Genomic DNA, 19,544 nt, shown 5'->3' with positions numbered 1-19,544 from the left:
TTGGTTCAGTTCGCTTGCTTTGCTTTGGTTTGTTTGCTTTGCTTTGGTTTCCTCCTCCAAGTCTGCACAGCAGTGGCAATTCTCTGATAAACCCGCAGGGGTTGTGGGCCCCACCGTGAGCTCTAATTGCCCAGAGCAACAGCAGAAGGATCCCACATCTCTCCTGCAGGAGCTGCCAGCACTTGGGTGATGCAGATGGGTGCCTGGACACGGGAGTGGATTTTGGTCCCTGTTATCTCAAGTTGGAGGTGAGCCGGTGCTGGAGGCTGCTCCTCTCCTTTCTGCACATCAAGCAGCTCCATGCCCATGTCCCGCACTGGGGACCCTCAGCGGGTATAGGAGCACCCAGAGCCTGACACCTCGTCCTGTGCTTCCTGGAGCTCAGGAATGGGCCCAAGGCCAGGCAGCTGGGTTGAACGGGTGGGCGGGCACCTCTGGGCTGACAGTGCTGTTAAGTGAGGGGTTATTAGAGCAGAGACATATTTTAATCCTTCTACTACTGCGTGTGTGGGTATTGACCTTCACTGGCACTGCCTCAGGTTGTGCATCACAGTCTAACCGGGTAATTCCATAGCCAGCAGCCTGGCTGCATCAAGTGCTGGCAAGCACGCTTCCATCATCATCATCATCATTATTACTATTATTATTATTACTATTATTATTTATTATTATTATCCACAGCCTTGCCTGCATCCTCTGCAGTCATTATCAGCTCTCTTGAAGCCATGCTAGTTCAGCCTGTGCTCTCTTCAGCTCTCCCAGGTTTTGGCTGAATTAATTCAGTAATGCAGAAGGCCGGGGGAGATGGGGTGGCAATAGGAAAACGTTTCTGTCTCACATGGCTCCATCGCATGGGATTATCCCAGCCACACACCGCATGTTGCCTCAGCTCTATCTACCTATCTATCTATCTATCTGTCTATCTATCTATCTATCTATCTATCTACCTACCTACCTACCTACCTACCTACCCACCTACCTACTAAATATATATCTATACATCCTCCACCACCAAGAGCACAACATAAGCAAAACACTGTGGTCGTTCACAACGCTCACAGTAAGAGAGCATTTTATGGCAAAGGAGATAAGAGCTCAGATGAAATGATCCTAATGAATAATTCCAAATAGATCAGGACCTGTTCTTTTAGGCTAATGGTGAAAAGAAAAGCTTGTAGCTACGAGTAGCACCATTTCTTTTAGCGCTGGTAATATCACTAAAGCACACACTATTCCCAATGCATTCTGTTAAAATTACACATATTAGATGTCTTTATTGGATTTTTAAAAATAATTAGAGTAGCTTAATAACAACTGCAAGTAAGGCAGGCACGATCAGAGAGGAAGCAGAAATGACATTTTATATGTGTCCGTAAGTGGCTGGGTCCTTTCAGGGGCCCTGGAGAGGGGCTGTGCCAAGGCAGGCTCCTCATTTCATATCTGTGGCTAAACACAAGGGAAGGAAATGTGGATTTATCCTTGAAGATAGAGCCAAGGTGATGGCTGTTGCATGTACATGCACTGGAGCCTTTTATCTGTTACTGCTCCTCCGTTATTGTAGCTTATTGTCATTTAATATGGCTGATAAAGAGGGAAATGGAATGGGTGCAGCAACACCCAATGCTCCAGCCTCCACGATTTCAGGCTTACAGATGAGGTCCAGGACGCTGGGGCAAAGGCAGAAATTAAATCACGGAAACAGAACCCCAGCCTGGTTTGGTTGAAGGGACCTTAAAGCTCCTCCAGCTCCAACCCCTGCCACGGACAGGGACCCCTTCCACTGGAGCAGCTTGCTCCAAGCCCCTGTGTCCAACCTGGCCTTGAGCACTGCCAGGGATGGGGCAGCCACAGCTTCTCTGGGCACCCTGTGCCAGCGCCTCAGCACCCTCACAGAGCCCCCTCCCGTTCTGCTCAGCAGCTCAGCAAGTCCATTGCTGAAAGACATTTACAGTGAAATGCACTCAGTAATTTTTGGCAGCCCAGCACTGTCTGGAGCTCTTTAAATACTTCCCAGGCGGTTCAAGGGGTTAAATCCCAAGCAGTTTCTTCCCGCATCCTCTGCTCGCCCAGCTCTATTTCACGGTAAATGGCCACTCTCAGGAACGCAGGCATCGCCTCCCGGTTCCACCAGTACTAAATCTTGAAATCAGGAACGTTTTGCTTCAATAAAGACTAAATAAAATCTGATAAAGGGTTTTAGATTCGGCAGCCTGGAGCAGCACAGGCACGCCTGACTGCGAGCTCGATAAGATGAGATGGTTTTAGTACCTCTTGGATACTGTTTGCCGTGATCTCTGGGGCAAAATGATCCTGATAGCTGCACCTCGCTTTCTCCGCCCGTAAAATGGGCATAATAATAAAAATACATCTGGAAAGATGCGGGTTGATGGCACAGAGAGGTGTTTACAGTATTAATGCTTTTAGTGATTTTTAACAAGTCTCTGATGAACCCGTTTTTCTCAAGCTTATCTTTGGGAGGCAGCTAATTTACATGCAGTCAAATGGCTTCAAGTTGTGTTTGTCTTGCCGTGCTTTAAAAATCCCAGTGTTTTGGGATCATTGTCAGCTATTAGTGATATTTCTGTCATCTCCATCCCGCTTCATGACCCAGGGTTACAGCAGCAGCCCCAGTGCACAGCAGGACTGTCACCACCATCACAGGGAAGAGCTTCTGCCTAAGAGCTCAGCTCAGTCTCCCCTCGGGCAGGTTCAAGCCATTCCCCTTGGCCTGTCCCTACAGGCCCTTGTCCAAAGCCCCTCTCCAGGTTTCTTGTCACCCCTTTAGGCACTGGAAGCCTTTATATCTATATATGTATATATATGTATATATATTTATATATATGTATTATTATTATTTATGTGACAGAAAATTCTGGTTTGTCTTGAAATTCAACTTCTGGATCTTATTTTTAATCTTCGAATGGGATCTAGACCAACCCCAGCAGAGATGTGGGCTTCCAGGGATAAAAAGGGAATACCCCAGTGCCCTTCTTGGACGAAGAGCTTCCTCCCTCCCTGCAGCTCCCTGTGCTGGTGGGGTCAGGGAAAACGCACTGGGACGATCACAAGACATTTCCTGCTTTCAATGCAGAATTCCTCACTGATTCCACAGGCTTTGTCTGGCCAGGTGACTGGGGTGTGTTCAGCCGCTCAATGGTGTCTGTCCAATAAAAAGCTTTGCAAGACGGCTCCCAAAACGTTAATCTGGACTGTGTGACCCAGGCTCTGCTCACCAGCCTGCTGCTGGGCCCAGCAGTGACCTGGATGCTGTGAGGATCAACCACTGGGTAACCAGCACCCGAGGATGGGGTCACCCCTGGTCACCCCCCCAAGCCCCCACCCAGGGGGTGATGCTGGGTTGGAGCAGGGGCAGGTACCGTCCAGGGTGTGTAAGAGCACGCGGTGGGCTTGCTGCAGGTCACACAAATGCCGAACGCCTTCTTTTGTCTTTGGTTGATTTTTATTTATCAATAAAACAATACTACAAAACATGGGAAACATCTGCATTAAATACAGATCCGCTGTTACTCTGCCAGTTTTTAACCTGCTGTATTTACAGAGCTCTCCCTGCAGGCGCTGGGTGATGGAGCCTGGGGCTGGTCTCCGCAATGGGGAGAGCAGTGGAGCAGGGAGCGAGGTTCTGCCGCGCTCTGCTCGTGTTCCGAGACAACCTCAGTTCCCTGCAGAAGGCTCCTCCTTGCCCTGCCGCTGCCCTTGATCAGTGGGGAGAGGAGGGAGGTGCAGGGGCTGTGTCCTGAACACAATGGTCCCACCAACAGTGGAGGGATCTTCCTTCTGCACTGGATGCCGCATTCCCTCTGCTCTGGGGGCACAGCAATTACGTATTCCCAATCGTGCCAAGCCTTGGAATGATGCACGGGGATGCCTCACCCTGCCTGTAGGAACTGCCCTGCACAGCGAGCAGGAGGGGCAGCAGCATCCCCATCCCAGACCTTCTTCTCCGTATGGGAAGTGCCTGGGCAGCTGGTCACTGGGGCGTTAGAGCTGGGGAGAGGCGTCCTCTCCTCTGACAGGGTTTGAACAGTGATGAGGTGGTGCCATTCTTCCCGCTACCACTTACCTATGTGGTACAGAGCTGGCCTGGTGCTGCCCGCCCCGACCACTGCAACTCCGTCAGTGAGGGAAAGAAATACTCCTATGTGTGTGTGTATATATATATATATATTCCTATATATATAAGCTCCTTTAATTATATAGTTGTAAGGCAGATTAAAGTTATTTTCTCCTATCAACTGGCACCCAAGGGAAGCTCTCCTGCTTCCCATGCACATCGCACAGTGCTGAGTAAGGAAGGTAATTAAATCCTCAGTAATTATCACACAGGTACTGTAACCTGCATTATCTTACAGGGATTCTAACCCAAACATCCACTGCTCTCACGCCGGCCCTGACACGACAAGAGGACCAGGCACTAGTCACAAGTGCCAGGACCAGCAGTGTGCAGGCTCCTGCCCTCAGAGGCGTGCGGGCAGCGCAGGGCTGAGCCCTGCTTGGGACAGAGGCTGGGAGAAAGCTGTGTGGAAGGGGAGATGCAGAAGTGTGTGACAATGGCCACACGGCTGCTCCAGCAGTGAAGGCTTGCGACTCCAGTTCTCATTTTTCAGTTCGAACCTGAACTAATTCAAACAAAAATAAAAAGAGCAGAAATGGGTATAAGAAATCATCATTCATTTCTTTGTTGCTTGAAGCTTTTCTTTCATTTCAGCTTAGACAAAACGATTCTTGTAGTTTCACGTTAAAAAAAGACTGTTTTTTGTTTGTTCCAAACTGTCATTAAAAACCCCCACTCAGTCAGCACGGGCAGGATCCAGCAGTCACAAAGGTCTGGGGCACACACACCTCATCTCCTGGCTCCAGGCACAGTGGGTTCCTCTGCGAGCCGTGACAGCAGCGTGGGGCTGGCAGGGCCCCACTGCTGGCCCCACAGCTCCTGGCATGCAGCCGCCCATGCAGGACGCAGACGCCGAGCTGGGAATCCTGTTTCCATGTGGCTCCGGGGCTTCCAGCGCCGTCCGTCTCCAGGCTGGAGCAGTGCGAGCATCCCGCTCGCCATCCGAGGAGCCTGAACTTCCAGCAGTGCTTTGCCTTCCATGTGCTCGTGCAGACACCGTTAACATCCCAATCCCTGCGACGGTGAAGTGCCATATGGGGCTCTGCAGCGCCGGGATCTTTCACCTTCTCCTGGGAAGGGGCCACTGGAAAGGGCTTCTTCTGAGGAGCAGCCAAGTGCCATAGATTAAAATGAAATTAGAGTCACTTGGGGCACTCAGCCCCCAAACGAGCAGCACCTGGTTTCTGGCTCTTTCAGACCCAGCCTGCAGGGATGCTTCCCAATTCGAGTGGGGATGCTGCACATGGGGCCGGAGGAACGATGCGAGCCGGACCGGCACTGAGCCCTGATCCCACCCCAATGGCTCTGCAGAAGGGAAGCAGCCGTGGCAATAAAGCCAGCTGATGAGCCTGTCATCCCAAGGACAGCACTGCTGGGGGAGAGGATGGCAAAGGGCTTCCTCCCACCCTCTTCTCATCTTTGCAGCAGCCCCGGAGGAATGTCGAGCCTGTTCACCAGGCATCATCTGCGGATGGATGGCACGGGGACAGCTCTCCATCTCCAGAAGAGATACCCCAGCTTTCCTTCTGTATCCTTCTCCTGCCATGCCCTGCACTTCCTCCACTTGCAATGAAGCCAGCCCTTTAGAACAACACAGGATAAAAGTATTTCAAAGTACCCTTGGAAATACCCTGGCAGGTGGCCCCCAATGGCTTCTCCAGAAGTATTGCTGCTGGTGACACTACTTTGAAACCACGGAATCAGAAAATCCCTCTTCAAGTCAGGAAGGCAGAAGAATCCCACCCTGCGACCATCAGCTGGGTGCCAGCCCAGCCCAGCAACGCATGAGACAAAACCAACCCCATCGCCTTCCAGGGAGCGTAACCCCCAGCCTGCAGGAACTGGTTAATAGGAACCAATGCTAGATCACAGTGGGCGAGAAAGCATGTATCTAGGTATGCATGTATGTAACTACGTGTGTGTATATGACAGCCGAGGGATGCCAAGTTACTTATTCTTGTCTGTGCTCTTACAGTGCGTGTGCACTGATTGATCTGGACGGCAGGGCACAAATTAGCTGCAGTTTTCAGCACCCCAACACTAATGGCTGCACTGCTCACCAGCACGCTACGTAAGGCCTAACTAGCACATGGGGATGAGGAACACCAAGCAGTTCTCTTCACCCATCAGCACTGTGAACACAAGGTCATCTGGTGCCAGCACCTCCCAGCCTCTAGAAATAGGTCTTTTTTAGCAGCTGAATCACAAGTACCTGGCAGGTGCCATTGCAGGAATGACTCCACACAGGTCCCTGTGACACGGTTGGGTTTTCCAAGCTGTTCTTTCTTTCACGGTGTTATTTGTACCAGGCAAATACAGCAGGCTAAAAGCTACATGATTATTTTCTTTTTTACATACCACAGTAGAAACAGTTACCGAGTTATATTTGTCAGAGTCACAGTAGTTGATGCATATTTGCTATTCACAGACTGCAGAATATTGCCAATAACCTCACTGGTGGGGACTGACAACACAGAGATACATGCATTCATGTGAGACCATTACCAATGATGTCTATACTGTATTAAGCACATTCATTTCTTTAAACACCTTCCAGTAAAATCGATTCCTTGAAATTGTAGTTGAAACTTTTTGTTTTCTCCACAATTACGCACAAAACAACCTGTAAACAGTTTGACGTTACACGTATGTACAAGTGAACCACGTTGGAAAGTAGAGAGGTAATTCAGTGGGTGCCACTTAATCTACGTCAATGTGCAACAGACTGACTCAGCCTCGGCAAAGTCATCGAGTGCTTGTATGAGGTCCGAAAATGTACCAGAAGCAAGGCCCCGAGTAGGTGAGGACGTCTCCAGCCCCCCCGCTCCGGTGCCGCGGGCCCTGCCGCCTCCTCCGAACCTTCTGCCTGCTCAGCTCCCAGCTCTGCCTTGTCCCGTTTGCTTTCGCATTGCTATAGTTTAAAATCTGTAATAGCATCCTTATAAACTGATCCTTAGCTAAGTGGTATCGCTGCCAAGAAAAATAAAGAGTGTCTTTTTAGAATATAAACAATTTAAATTTAAAAGTGCTTTTTTTTTTGTTCTTTTAATCTACAAAACCCCGCTGGGGCATAAACTATCCAGAAGACTGGACAATTACCTTGTACCATGATACACATGGGGCCTTATGCATAAAGTACTCCGCAAGTCAAGTCCACGTTGTACTCGCAATGGTGGGAAGGGCTTCAGGACAGGGTGAGAACCTGGGGGGTGTTCTCCAGCCTTCCTGGGGCTTGGAGAGCGCGTGTGGTGCAGCTGAAGGGCTCTCTCATGTTACGGTCATTGCCAGCTAAAATCAGCCTTGTTTTCTCCTTCAGCCCGCAACTTTGCAAGTAAAATGAATAAACGGACTCACAAAAGTAGAATTAAAACCCCGAAACATCCTCCAGAGTGCTGTGAGGCCTCTGCATGGTGCGTGCATGTGATTTAGGGAAAGGGAAAAGGGAAGCAGTTTGGTCCCCACAGGTCCATGTAAATCCCATGTTCTCCCTTGGTCTCCCCCTGATGCTCTGAGCCCTGCTCAGGTCCCCCCCATAAGGCACTGGCCCACTGTGTGCTCATACAGGGATACATCAGCCTCCCCCCTCCTTCAGCTCCGTGCCTTAAGCAAGACTACAAACAGACCATGGCAATGAAAGGCTGGGCACACAAGAGCACCCCTAAACACCAGACCTCTTTGCCATACACAGAAGTGATAAGAAGCATAAGTGGATGTGAACGTTATTGGAGCTTAATGGCTTCCCCTCACCCTCACTGGTGTGAGTGCCTGTTCTTCTTGAGAAAAGGTGTTTTGGGGGAGTCTCAGTCCCACTGAAGCCAATCTAAGTTTCAAATTAGTTTCAACAGAACCTGTATTTGGTCTTTGTTGCGTGCAGAAAGTAGCTCAAATCCCATTTTGCTCCCTAGCTATTTTAGAAGGAATAAAGAACTCTGTTAACCGAGTTTTGTTCTGGCTTGCTAGCGCTAAGTGACCAAAAATGTCCTAGGGACAGACACGGGTTCTCTCACTGAAAGAAAGTGGAATTGACCTGAATATTCCCAGAGCTCCAAACCCAGCTACCTTATAGCTAACCTGTTATTCCAGCTTCAATTCCCCCCACTGCGCTGCATCTGTCTCCCACCTTTCCCTGATCGCCCCATTTCGGCTCTAACATTTCCATACCCACCTAGTACAGGAATTTCTCCCACCCCTTCCAACAGTCAATGGTGCCACATCCTGAGACAGGGGAGTACAACCACGCCAGGAGGGCAGGAGTGTGTGGCCTCCTCCCATGGTGCGTGTACCTAACTGTAGGTATGGATACGGACTTGTATGCATGTATGTGTGCACAGCGCTGCTTTGGGGAAGAGTCTTCCAGAGTTAACACCTTCTTGCCCTCCTGCGATAAGAAAACCTCTGTGCCTGCGCAGGGTGAGACCATCAGCACTGGCACAAGGTCTGGTCGCTCTTTCCTGACCTTCTGCCACCCACATGTGAATTAAGGGGCTCTGGAGAGCAGCACTTCCCATGGCCGTGGTGCCTGTCTCTGCCTCGCAGCAGGGTCCAGTGCTCAGCTGATGGTGGCAGAACAAGGTGCCCAAAGCGTGGCTCTTTGGTGGGGGGCAGTTCTGGCCGGGGGGTACTGGTGGTGCAGAGAAAAGCAGCAAGGAAAAGAGGGGGAGAAGGGGACTTGGAGCAGCAGTAACGGATGCTGTGCGGCATCCAGCGGCTGAGCCCCAAAGGAAAGGGGGAGAGAGCTCCCCACCACTGCACAGGGGTTTCTTGGGTTTCTTGGCAGCAGGGACTCTTCCACCTCAAGCCTGCCAGCACAAAGCCTCAAAGCACAGCCCATAGGTCCTGCAAAACAACTGCAACATGACGCTGGGCCAGAATGACATCCCTGCACAACACAGCAGCACAAGAGCGCATGAACACCCACATGTACCCCATGCCCAGGCACCTGCTCTCCTCCAGCCCCATCCTGGCTGTGGTTCCTGGCAGGTTGGGCCTGCCTGTGATTACTGCAGTTTAAGACCTTTATTTCTGTAGCACTGGAGAGTAATAACCATTCCATCTAAAACTGAAGACATGAAGGCCACATAAATCAAGCCCATTCGGGCACGTTTCATTTGGTCTAATTTTTCTACAGTTATTCATCATGGCGCAATCCTGTGCGCCCTGCACGTCACTGGAACACACACACACACACTCACACACACAGTGCCTGTTCTTCTGCTGTCACACATTTACAGAGCCCCGGCATTTCTGGTATTAAAAAGAGAAGGGGATGATCTGGTGTGGTGCGGAGGACAAGGTTTTAGCTGCAGCCTGCTGCTGAGGGGTGACCCGTCCCGAACCACACACAGCTGGAACTGAGGGAGAGCCCTGTCTGTCCCCCAGTTTTGTTTGCTCGGTGCTGGGGGGGGGATCGAGATATGGGAAATGTTGAGTAGGAAAATTAAACTACTATAAACCAACCAACAGATAACTGAGAGCAGCCAAATCCATGGATCCTGCACAAAGTGCTGATTTCCATGCGAAAATGAGCAGGTAATGCAGCACTTCAGGCCTGAGCTGGTTCTAGAGCCTGACCCCAAGACGTGCTGCATTTTCTCACCGAGCCCTGCACTTCCCAGGTCAGCCCCTGCTTCACAAGCTCACCCTGTTACCAGTGCTGCGTGCTCACGGCAAGAAACACCACTCTCCTTGCGTGTAAGGCCTCAGCGGAGATGATGCCAAGCTGCCACATCCAAGCCCTATGCTCCAAAGGCTGGGAGATGCACTGCTGGGGGGGGTTCCCCCTCCCCACAGCCAGCTCACACCATGGATCCCTCTGGACAAGTATTGCCTCCTTTTCTGTGGGTAAAATCTGCATCTCACAATAAGCACGGCTGCAGCTGCACCATGGGTATGAACCTCTGCCCGTGCAGACCCAACACCAGTGTCCCTGTAGTGTCCAGCCAGGCGCGGGCACGATGGAGCCCTGCAAGGATGAAGACATCACCTTGCATGAAGAGAACAGAAATCATCTGCGCAGACTTGACTTCACCTCCCATAGCAGCTTCTGAAAGTTAAGAGGGGGGAAGCCCTGGAACCTGCAGGACACTAGAGAAGTTAGAGTCAAAGAAGTGCTTTGTGTTACCAGCACCATCACTTCCCATACTTTTACACATATACAAAATATCTCCCTCTTCCTATGCCTTTAGAGAACAAACAATTTACCTCAAATACCGCAGCTGCTTTGTACTCAGTTATGGACAAAGCAGGTGACTGCAGTAATGCATTTTTCCATCACTTGCCCTAGCTCAGCAGCCTGAGCTCACCCCCAACCTGTACCTGCACCCGGTTTCACCAGCGCTGTGTCTCGGACCACTTGCCACCACCCAGCACCCTCCGGCCCTTGCTCAGGCGCTACCTAGCACTGACAGCCTGCTGCACCCCATCGCTCCTGTTCCCCAAGCTCTGCACCCCGGGGTCTGATCCACGCAGGAGCAGCCTTGCCCATGGCTCCCCAGCCAGCAGGAGCTCACAGCACGGTTTGCTGGCTGCCGCCCTGCCACCGGCTGCGGATGGGACTGGCACAGACGGGGGTGTCTGCGGGGATGGGAACGCGGGTACCTCCTCCTGGGGCGTGTGCTGCCTCCTGAAACGTGCGTGACTCCCGTCCCGCAGCGAGGATCCCCTGCACTGCACATGGCTCCTGTAATCCCTTGGAATGGCTTCTGCGCAGGAGCTGCGGCCAAGCACGCCTGCAGCACTCCACCATCCTCACCAGCACCGGCAGAACTCCTACAGCTTTCCAACTGGGATCAGCACGCATCCAACCCACTGGTACCGGAGAGCCTTGAGAAACACAACAAGAGGCGCAGGGAGGACACGGAGGGAACAAGATCATCAAAAACAAATGGAATATTTTGCTGACGGCAACAAAGCCCCACACACTGCTCCCTGGTCTCCACTGAAATGCATTTACAGTGTCTCAGAGAAGGAGGGGGAAGAGGGAGAGAGGAGAGGGCCCGTGGGATGGGTTTTCTACTGTTCAACCCTCAAAGACCTGAAGAAGAAACAGAACATCCACAGACTGCTAAAAAATGCTCTTTTCGGAGAAAGTGCAGTTATAAGGAGAGAGCCAAAAAATCTTTAAGCAATATATATTGATATATATATACATATATATATACACAGATATATATACACACATATATATATGCACATATATATATATACACATGCTTAAGGTAAACTGTCATGGCATAGCTTGTTTCTGTGAGCAGTGTACATCCCTCCAAACAAACTGTGCACTACGAGGAGACGGGGGGAGGCAGCAGCCCCGGACCAGGACACTGCCTGCCCATGGGCCACATCCACCAGCAGCAGCAGCCTCCCCTCCCCACTGAGCATCCCTTGCCCTCGGCATGGATGTGCCCTTAAGGTATTCAGCTTGTGTAAGACTCAGAGTTTACAAAGAAAAGCGTTTGTCATTGTGCTTCCACGACTGGAAAAATCTCGTTGCCCTAGGACTAGAAATGTTAAGGTGAAAGAGGCAAATTAGGCAGTACAATAGAGATGAATTCTGTTTCGTTTGTGACCTAACAAATAATTATTATTGGGAATTATTTTTGTATCACTTAGAACCTTGCTCTAACGGTGAGCAGGTCGTGTGCTTCCCCTGCCCTGAGCCTATAGGTGGTACTTCCGCAGCAGTTCGGATTGCCAGGGATGTTTCCTCTCTGGAAACCTGTCTGGGATTTTGATTTTGAGGAAATCCTGGATGCATTTTTCCAGCTCCTCCTCAATGGAGAGCTTCTCCTTCACCGCTTTCTTCTTGCTGGAGTTGGACTCGCGGGAGCCAGAGGTGAGAGTCCGGAGCAGGTCGCTCTTCCTGCGGATCTCGGACTGCTGCAGCAGCTGCACCGGCCCCTTCTTGGCCGGCCGGTCCAGAGTCTGTATGTTGGGCTGGCGGGTGACGGGGCCGCAGATGACGGTCTCCTGCGGGGAGCTGGCCTCAGACTGGCTGTCGCAGCTCGACGTGGACAGCTCGTTGCAGGACGTGCCGCTCTCCCCCTCCTTGTCGCCTTTGCCGTTCTTGCAGCAGCAGTCGCAGTGGGACGAGGACCACCGGGAGGGCTCGCCTGCAAGAGGAACAGACCCGCGTTAGCGGCGGCTCTGACACCCCAGCGTGCCCGAGGCAGGCTGCTCGCTCCCACCTCCCGGGGAGTGTCCCCACAAACGGACACCAAAACCTCCACGGGGCTCAGGTGGGAGCTGATCTCCGCTAACCTGGGAGCTCCCTCACCCGCTCCCCTGGCCTGCGTTGCTCAGTTCCCCTCGGGGTCATCTCCCCCCCATCGGCTTCCAGGAGCTCAGAGAACCACAGAATAAATCCCAGCCTGGTTTGGGTGGAAGGGACCTTAAAGCTCCTCCAGCTCCAACCCCTGCCCTGGGCAGGGACCCCTTCCACTGGAGCAGCTTGCTCCAAGCCCCTGTGTCCAACCTGGCCTTGAGCACTGCCAGGGATGGGGCAGCCACAGCTTCTCTGGGCACCCTGTGCCAGCGCCTCAGCACCCTCCTGCTCTGCACACATTTAGGTCACGGGCACCCCACCAGCTGTAATTTCACAGCCACGGGGAAGCAGAGGGGGTGCAGTCCCTCGTGCCATGCTGGAGGGCCAGGTTCTGCTCAGGGGATGCTCTATGGGCTGGGGGACACCCCAGAAGCAATCAGGCACATCTAGAGTGTATACTTCATTACCACAAAACAAGCCTTTCATAAGTTAATTACGGCCTAATAGATGCTAATTTCACTTAATGAATATTCACCAAGGGTGGGCATACAGCGGGTGAGCAGGGAGGCAGAAATGTGTCTGTTCATGAGGTGGAACAGTGAAAACCAGGCAAGATCAGGCTGCTGAAGACGGTGGTGGCTTTGGGGGGTTCCTGGGATAACCTCAGTGCCACAGGTGGGAGATTTCATTGAGTCTGGGTCTGAGGCAGTGGAGAACCTTTATTCCCCACGGGACGAATGGGAAGCCATCAGCTTCAATCCCCAAGGGACCTGCATCTCGTGGGGATCCTCAGTGCAGGGCATGGGTCTCCTCATCCCGGCTCTGGGTGCTGTCATGGGGGACAGACAACGCCCTGTGTTTTGCAGTGAGGGGAAGCGCCTGCAGCAGCACCCACCCATGCAGCACCCGTAGCTGAGCAGGATGGGTGCTGAGCCCCGGCAGCAGCCACCATTCCCGCAGCAAACTGAACATCGCACTGATTTAACCACTGAATTCATTAATTAATGTCTAAATGCTTTGAGATTCTGAGATAAAAGGGGCTAATTAATTCTGGCCTGGCTTGCCTGGCTTTCTCCCTGATCTCAGCACATTCGTCTCCCAGTGCCCTAATTATAATTATTATTAATAGAAGCTTCTGAAGAAGCAGCAAAGACTCTGATGTATAATTGACACACAAACCATCAGCCTTCCAGTTTTTCTCTCCTCTCCCTCTTCCACAACAAACCCACTGCAAGCAGGGAACAGGAAATCCCTGTGCAGAGGGGCTGCTGGCGTGCAGCAAACCAGGGAGAGAACCGAGACAGAAAATCAAACTGGCGCAGAACCTCCATGCTGAAATCAGTGAAGCCTCTTTGTTGTGAGAGGAGGCGCACAGACCCTCACCCTGGCCATCACAGATAACCAGCTTGCTCCAAGCCCCTGTGTCCAACCTGGCCTTGAGCACTGCCAGGGATGGGGCAGCCACAGCTTCTCTGGGCACCCTGTGCCAGCGCCTCAGCACCCTCACAGGGAAGAGCTTCTGCCTAAGAGCTCAGCTCAGTCTCCCCTCGGGCAGGTTCAAGCCATTCCCCTTGTCCCCTGTTTTCACAGCCCTTTCCCTGAGGCCTGGGGTTGGTTTGCTCTGGGGTTACTTTGGGGTTGTTTTTCCCAGGGGAAAAATTCCATGTGAGCCCAGCAGAGGATAACAAACAGCGGGTTTGTTGCTACAGATACGGAGCTAGCAACAAACTGCTCACCAAGAGGCACTGAGATTTCTTACTCAAAGGGAAGGGACAATGCAGGGCACAGAGGTTTGGCACCGAGTGCTCCTTGAGGCAGTGTCCAGACACTCCTTACCCCTACACACATGGCCTGTACCAACCTTTGTCTGTGAGCATCCCAATTTGAGCCATTCTGTTTTACTGCTCTCAATCCAGTCTCATCCATTTCTGTTGTCCTTGTACACTTCTTGATGCTTCTTTTGCTTTAGAGCCCCAAAGCTGTTAGCTTTAGGTTTCTATTTCCAGTTCATATACCCTTTCTTATCCCTCCACCTTTAGCCTCTCAGCTATCCTCAAGCCTTGCTGATTTCTCCACACTTTATCCCTTCTGCTGGGGCTAATTGCAGCAAATGACCCCCACCTGAGCAGCACCTAACACCACGGCCAGGACTATTGGCACCTGGGAATGGGTAGCTCCTGCTCTGAGCCACGCAGCCTCTGAGGCACCCTTGGCCAGCCCCCATCCCCTCCAGCCCATGGGGACCTACCCTGATGCCCTTGCCTCCATACTTCCCTTTGCAACCTGGCAAAGCAAATATTTTCCCTTCCACACCAAAAACATTGAAGAGTTGAAGCTTTTAAAAATACTGCACATTATTCATGTAGTAAATAAAGAATGGATTGCCGCTAGGTCTGAAGATAAGGTGATGGTGGTGAAGTGACAATTTGATTTAGATCACTCATTCATGCGTGCACAACGCCTCTAACAATTTTGGCATCCATGCATGAATTAAAGGTGTTGTGATTGATGAGAGACCAAGGTCTAATTGGTGTTTTAATAAATATATTCTGACTTGGTAATCGAGCCAGATTTATCAGCAGAAAATGCCCCTGTCTAAATAAAATTGCCAAGGTAAAGCTTAGGAACAATGACAAATGCCATGCAAGTAATTGGCTCGGGGACGGGTGCTGGCAGCAGGACGGGCACGCGGCAGGTTTATTTGCATTTGGGATCGAGTATCTTCAGTCAAATTTCAGCAAGCAAACAAAGCCAGGGACGGACTTGACAGTAATGTTACTGCTTTGAACTCTCCCATATGTTCAAAGGAGGCAGCGAGAGGGAAGGAGGGGAACTGATGGAGCCAGGATGTGAGCTGCTCTCTGCAGATCCCAGCTTCCTGCCTAGCCCAGTCTACTCATTTAATTCTTCTATTTTAAAGGGTTTTCATTTATATTTTAACTTGCTAACCCAGTGTAAAAACCAGAATTATTTGCCCATGGCCTCTCTGTCTGCAGAGGTGTACGCCTCATGCAAGAGAACTTGTCCCCAGCCAGCACATACACTTCTATCAGGAAGCTCTCTCCCAGCACTGTCATTTTACCAGAGCTCCTGTGATTTTCCCTAAAACACTCAAATCTGGAAATGAACTTAGGTAAGAGTATCAGATTTGTTTGAAAATAAAAATAAGTTCCCCAAATGGTGGAGAAAATATGAGACCCGGTGTTAACATACCAGAAGGCATATGAAATGAGCCAAAATATTTATATGTGGATCTTTCTCAAAGTAGCATGTGATGAAGTTAAAATTCAGGGTGGGAAGGGAAGCTCAAAGTGTGAGCAGCAGTATGGTAAGAAACTGAAAGCGTTTGGAGAAATTGCTCAGCCGTGGCCATTGGCATGGTCAGGCATTCCTGACCATTGTGAGGTACCCCACAGCGCACAGGCTCCTCCTTGCGCTTCATAGCAAAAGCCTATTCAGAGGAAAATCACTTCCATGGTCAATTTGGTTTTTTGGGCATCACTTTTCTATGCAATAAACACCCCTGACTTCACATTGAGAACAACCAGCCACTGCAATCATCTCCCCAAGGAAGTGGTGGACACCCCAACACAGGACACTGTTAAGATTTGGCTGGACAAGGTGCTAGGACATCTAGTCCAGGCCGTGTTTTGCCCAGGATGATTGGAGCAGATGATCCATAAGGTCCCTTCTCAGCTGGGACTCTATGATCCTGTGATACCCAGCAAACCCATCCCAGGAGGACCTTTCAGCTTCGGGCATCCCCCACCACAACAAGCTGTCGGTAAGGGTGGCTGTCCCCACGGCAGGAGCAGCCTGGCCTGTCCCGTCAGCATCCTTCCCAGGATGGGGTGATACCTCAGCAAATGTCTCCGTCATTAACTCAGGTCATCTGTCAGCTTCTAATTGTTTCTGATTATGGTTTCTTCAAATCAGTCCTTTTCTGAAACCTCTTTATCAGCCTAACCAGAGCTGTCTGCTTCACCAAATCCTCCTCTGGAAGGACTGTAGACATCATTCAGGCTTGTACAACCAGATTTATCTGCCTTTCCACCCTGTAGCTCTTATCCACTAAGGAAAACCTTTGGCTGTACAGAAGCAAGAGCATAGCTGAGCAATACCCTTCCAATTCTCACCTGCATTCTTCACTGACAGTTTAATAAGCATTTAGCCTGAAGAAGAGAAGGGAAATGAATAGCCTGGTTTGTAGGCTGAAGAGGTCTGACTGTTCAGCATTCCCAGTATAAGAAGTAATTCAAGGATTAATCCAGTGCTGCTGGCCTCCTTGCTTTGTACTCCCCTTTCCAAATACTGTGATCAGAAACAATATTTGGCCATCAGGACTGTGGCATTTATCTTCCCCTGGGAAAATGACACTGATACAAAAACGGAAGCAGAAGTGTTCTCCTGCCCACACTGTTTGCTCTTTCCATCTCTCTGTCAAACATCTCCAGCTTGTTTAAGTTGGGTGCAGAGAGAATTAAGAGCTGCCACTACCACCATCTTCCTCCTTCAAGCCCAGCCTTGGCCCCTCAATGTAAGAGTTTTCTATACCTTTTTGAACTTACTATTGCTGTATTTACACCATATCTTAGTACAATCACTCCTTGGACCTTCTGTTACTTTAAATTTACATCCAAGACCTTGGAAGCGGTATGACTGAATTAAGCCAGCCCTGGCTGAAGAGCGAGGGTTTTCCTCATCTCCCCTGCGCAATCCCTGGCATTACCATGTGGGGAGCTCAGATCTGTGTCACCTTCTCAGCAGGAAAAGACACAACCCCCTCTGACAGGACATTGAATTGACACAAAACCTAGGGAGCAATGCAGGTGAATGGAGATTCACACACACACACCCCCCGCCCCCCCAGGTGTTCTACACTGATGTATTCCTGATGCTTATTAAGAAAGAAATTCCAATCGCCCATTAATTCCAACACAGGTATAACCCGAATCAGCCGGAACCATCAGAAAACACGTCCCCTCCCAGGGCCCTAATTTTAGCATTACCCTCATGAGCATTCCTGCAGGCTCCTCAGCAGCTAAAGCAGAGAAACACGGAATTAGATGAATGTCAATGAAGCATCAGTGCCTCAAGGCAAAGCCAGGGCAGCTTCCTCAGCTAGGGCAGGAGTGCCCACTGCGCTTTAGATCTGCAGCTCCACACAGCTCTGGTCGGGCAGGAAAGACCTCAAGATACACACATCTGTATGTATTTGCATACCTACAAGTAAACCCCACAGTTTACATTGCCACTTGAGCCCTGGTTTGGACACCTCTTGTAGTTAGCCAAGCCAAAGTGTGCACTGCTCCTGCTTCGTGAAGATGTGCTCTGCAGTGTGCTGACAGACGGTTATGGAAATACGGAGCCATCACGTTTGAAAATTAGAACTCATGAACTCAGAAAGGCTCTGGAGATATGAAGCTATCATGTCAGCCTATGTTGTTCCAATTAATTGCAATCAATTGCTAATTGAGAGCTATTTTCAGACTTGCCATTTCTCTGAGCATAATCTGTGTGCTCCACTTTGCCCCCACCACAAATGACATTGGTGCAAAGAAATCTCATGGAAGAGAGCATAGAAGAGGACCAGGAGCCAGATTCCTGATTCCGTTCTGCCTTTTGGGCAGGTACAATGAAATTAGGGGCCGTAGATTTAAAAAATCTACAAGACAAGAACTGAGACAAGGAAGCTCAGTCACCTGTTGGGGCTTCACCTCTAAAACCTTCCAGAAAGGCGGCTCCGATATTCCTGAGTACATCCATTTGCTTAATCCCTGGATTTACAGACAGTACTGAAGTCTCACTTGTTGAAACTAATGTCTTCAAAGAACCAAGCTTGGATACAGGCTGGAAGGGGTTTGGAGCAAGCTGCTCTAGTGGAAAGTGTCCCTGCCCATGGCAGGGGTTGGGACTGTGTGAGTTTTAAGGTCCTTCCCCACACAAACCAGTCTGGGATTCTGCGAATAATGGTGAAAAAGTGTCGAAGGCAGAAGGCAAAGTAGAGCCCAGCCTGTACATTACAGTATGGGAAGGGGCTGTCCAAAAATGTGTCACAGGCTCTGGAGAGGACTTGGAAAATGTGGTTTTACAGGCAGGAAGAAGGCAAGCTTAAACTGCACCTGATTAATGGGTTTGCAATAGCATCACTTGCGTGGGAAGAGGAAAAGGAGAAGGAGAGGTGCTTGGCAGCAGGGACGCAGGCAGAAAGATCTACACTCATGCCTCATGTTAGTATGTTCATGTTTTGAAAGCAAGGGCACATCCTTAGGGAAAGGAGGAGCTGGTTGGGATGGGTTCATGGGCACACAGCAGCTTGGGCTGTGTCTTCCCCTGGACTGGCTTTACAACAGAGGGCCCCAAATCCCAGTGGAGTTATTTTGACATAAAAATCCAATGCCCTAAATAACGGCACAGCATTCAGCAGGAGGCTGGGTGCTTCCTGCCAAAGCTGGTGGAGCAGGGAAATCCAACTGGGGTAGAACATGGAGGCAAGAGGCGTTTACAAGCAAGACCAGTGCACTGAGAGGCAGCGGGTCTGTCACTCAACAGCTGCATTCAGACACGCGGCAGCTTGACAAGCTATTTCATGATGTCAAGCAGAAAAATCCCCAGGCAAGGAGATAACTAATTCTTAAATGAGGAGTTTCTGCTAACGGTGCTGCTTTCAACCAACAAGTGAGACTGTATTTTAATCAACTTGCAGCGCTGCTGTCTTTTCGTTGTATTTTACTATGGTTCCACTTGGAACAAACTCAGCCCTCCTTTTAAAAGACCCAAGTTAAAATTGTTCTTCCTGATTATTTAATCACCTATTCTCTTCCCTTTTACATCCCACCTGGTCCTCATATATAAATACCTATCTCCTTGGATGCTGTCTGTGGACATTTACAGTTGCCATCATCATAGGGTTAAATTCACCCCCTTTCACCTCACGTTTATTCTGTTCTTGCAGTCTCTGTTGCTCCAGTTTCTTCTCTCATCTCTTACTCTCAGTATCAAGTGATTTGCTATTCTTGGAGCATCCTCCCATTGTCTCTTTGTCTCTGCTCCAGTGCTGTTCCCAAAAGTCACCCTTCCCATGAACTCTTCTGGGTCTCCTCACTCAGATCTCCCCCTGGACTCTGCTGTCCAGTTCTCCTTTTCCTT

The 19,544-nt window shown here is 50.3% G+C and overlaps 1 protein-coding gene across 1 annotated transcript in view; it reads right to left on the bottom strand.

Moving 5' to 3' along the window:
- Positions 1–6,456: 6,456 nt before the first annotated feature.
- KCTD16 (potassium channel tetramerization domain containing 16) overlaps positions 6,457–19,544 on the bottom strand; it is a 57,025-nt gene continuing 43,937 nt past the window's right edge. The window contains exon 3 of the mRNA XM_065690451.1: positions 6,457–12,243. Coding sequence (XP_065546523.1) covers positions 11,792–12,243 — 452 coding nt within the window. The 3' untranslated portion in view covers positions 6,457–11,791. The remainder of the gene's footprint in view (positions 12,244–19,544) is intronic.

Source organism: Lathamus discolor, chromosome 10 (genome assembly GCF_037157495.1).
Source record: "Lathamus discolor isolate bLatDis1 chromosome 10, bLatDis1.hap1, whole genome shotgun sequence".
In the NCBI taxonomy this organism is placed as follows: Eukaryota; Metazoa; Chordata; class Aves; order Psittaciformes; family Psittacidae; genus Lathamus; species Lathamus discolor.
This window is presented reverse-complemented; position numbering and strand designations above follow the sequence as displayed.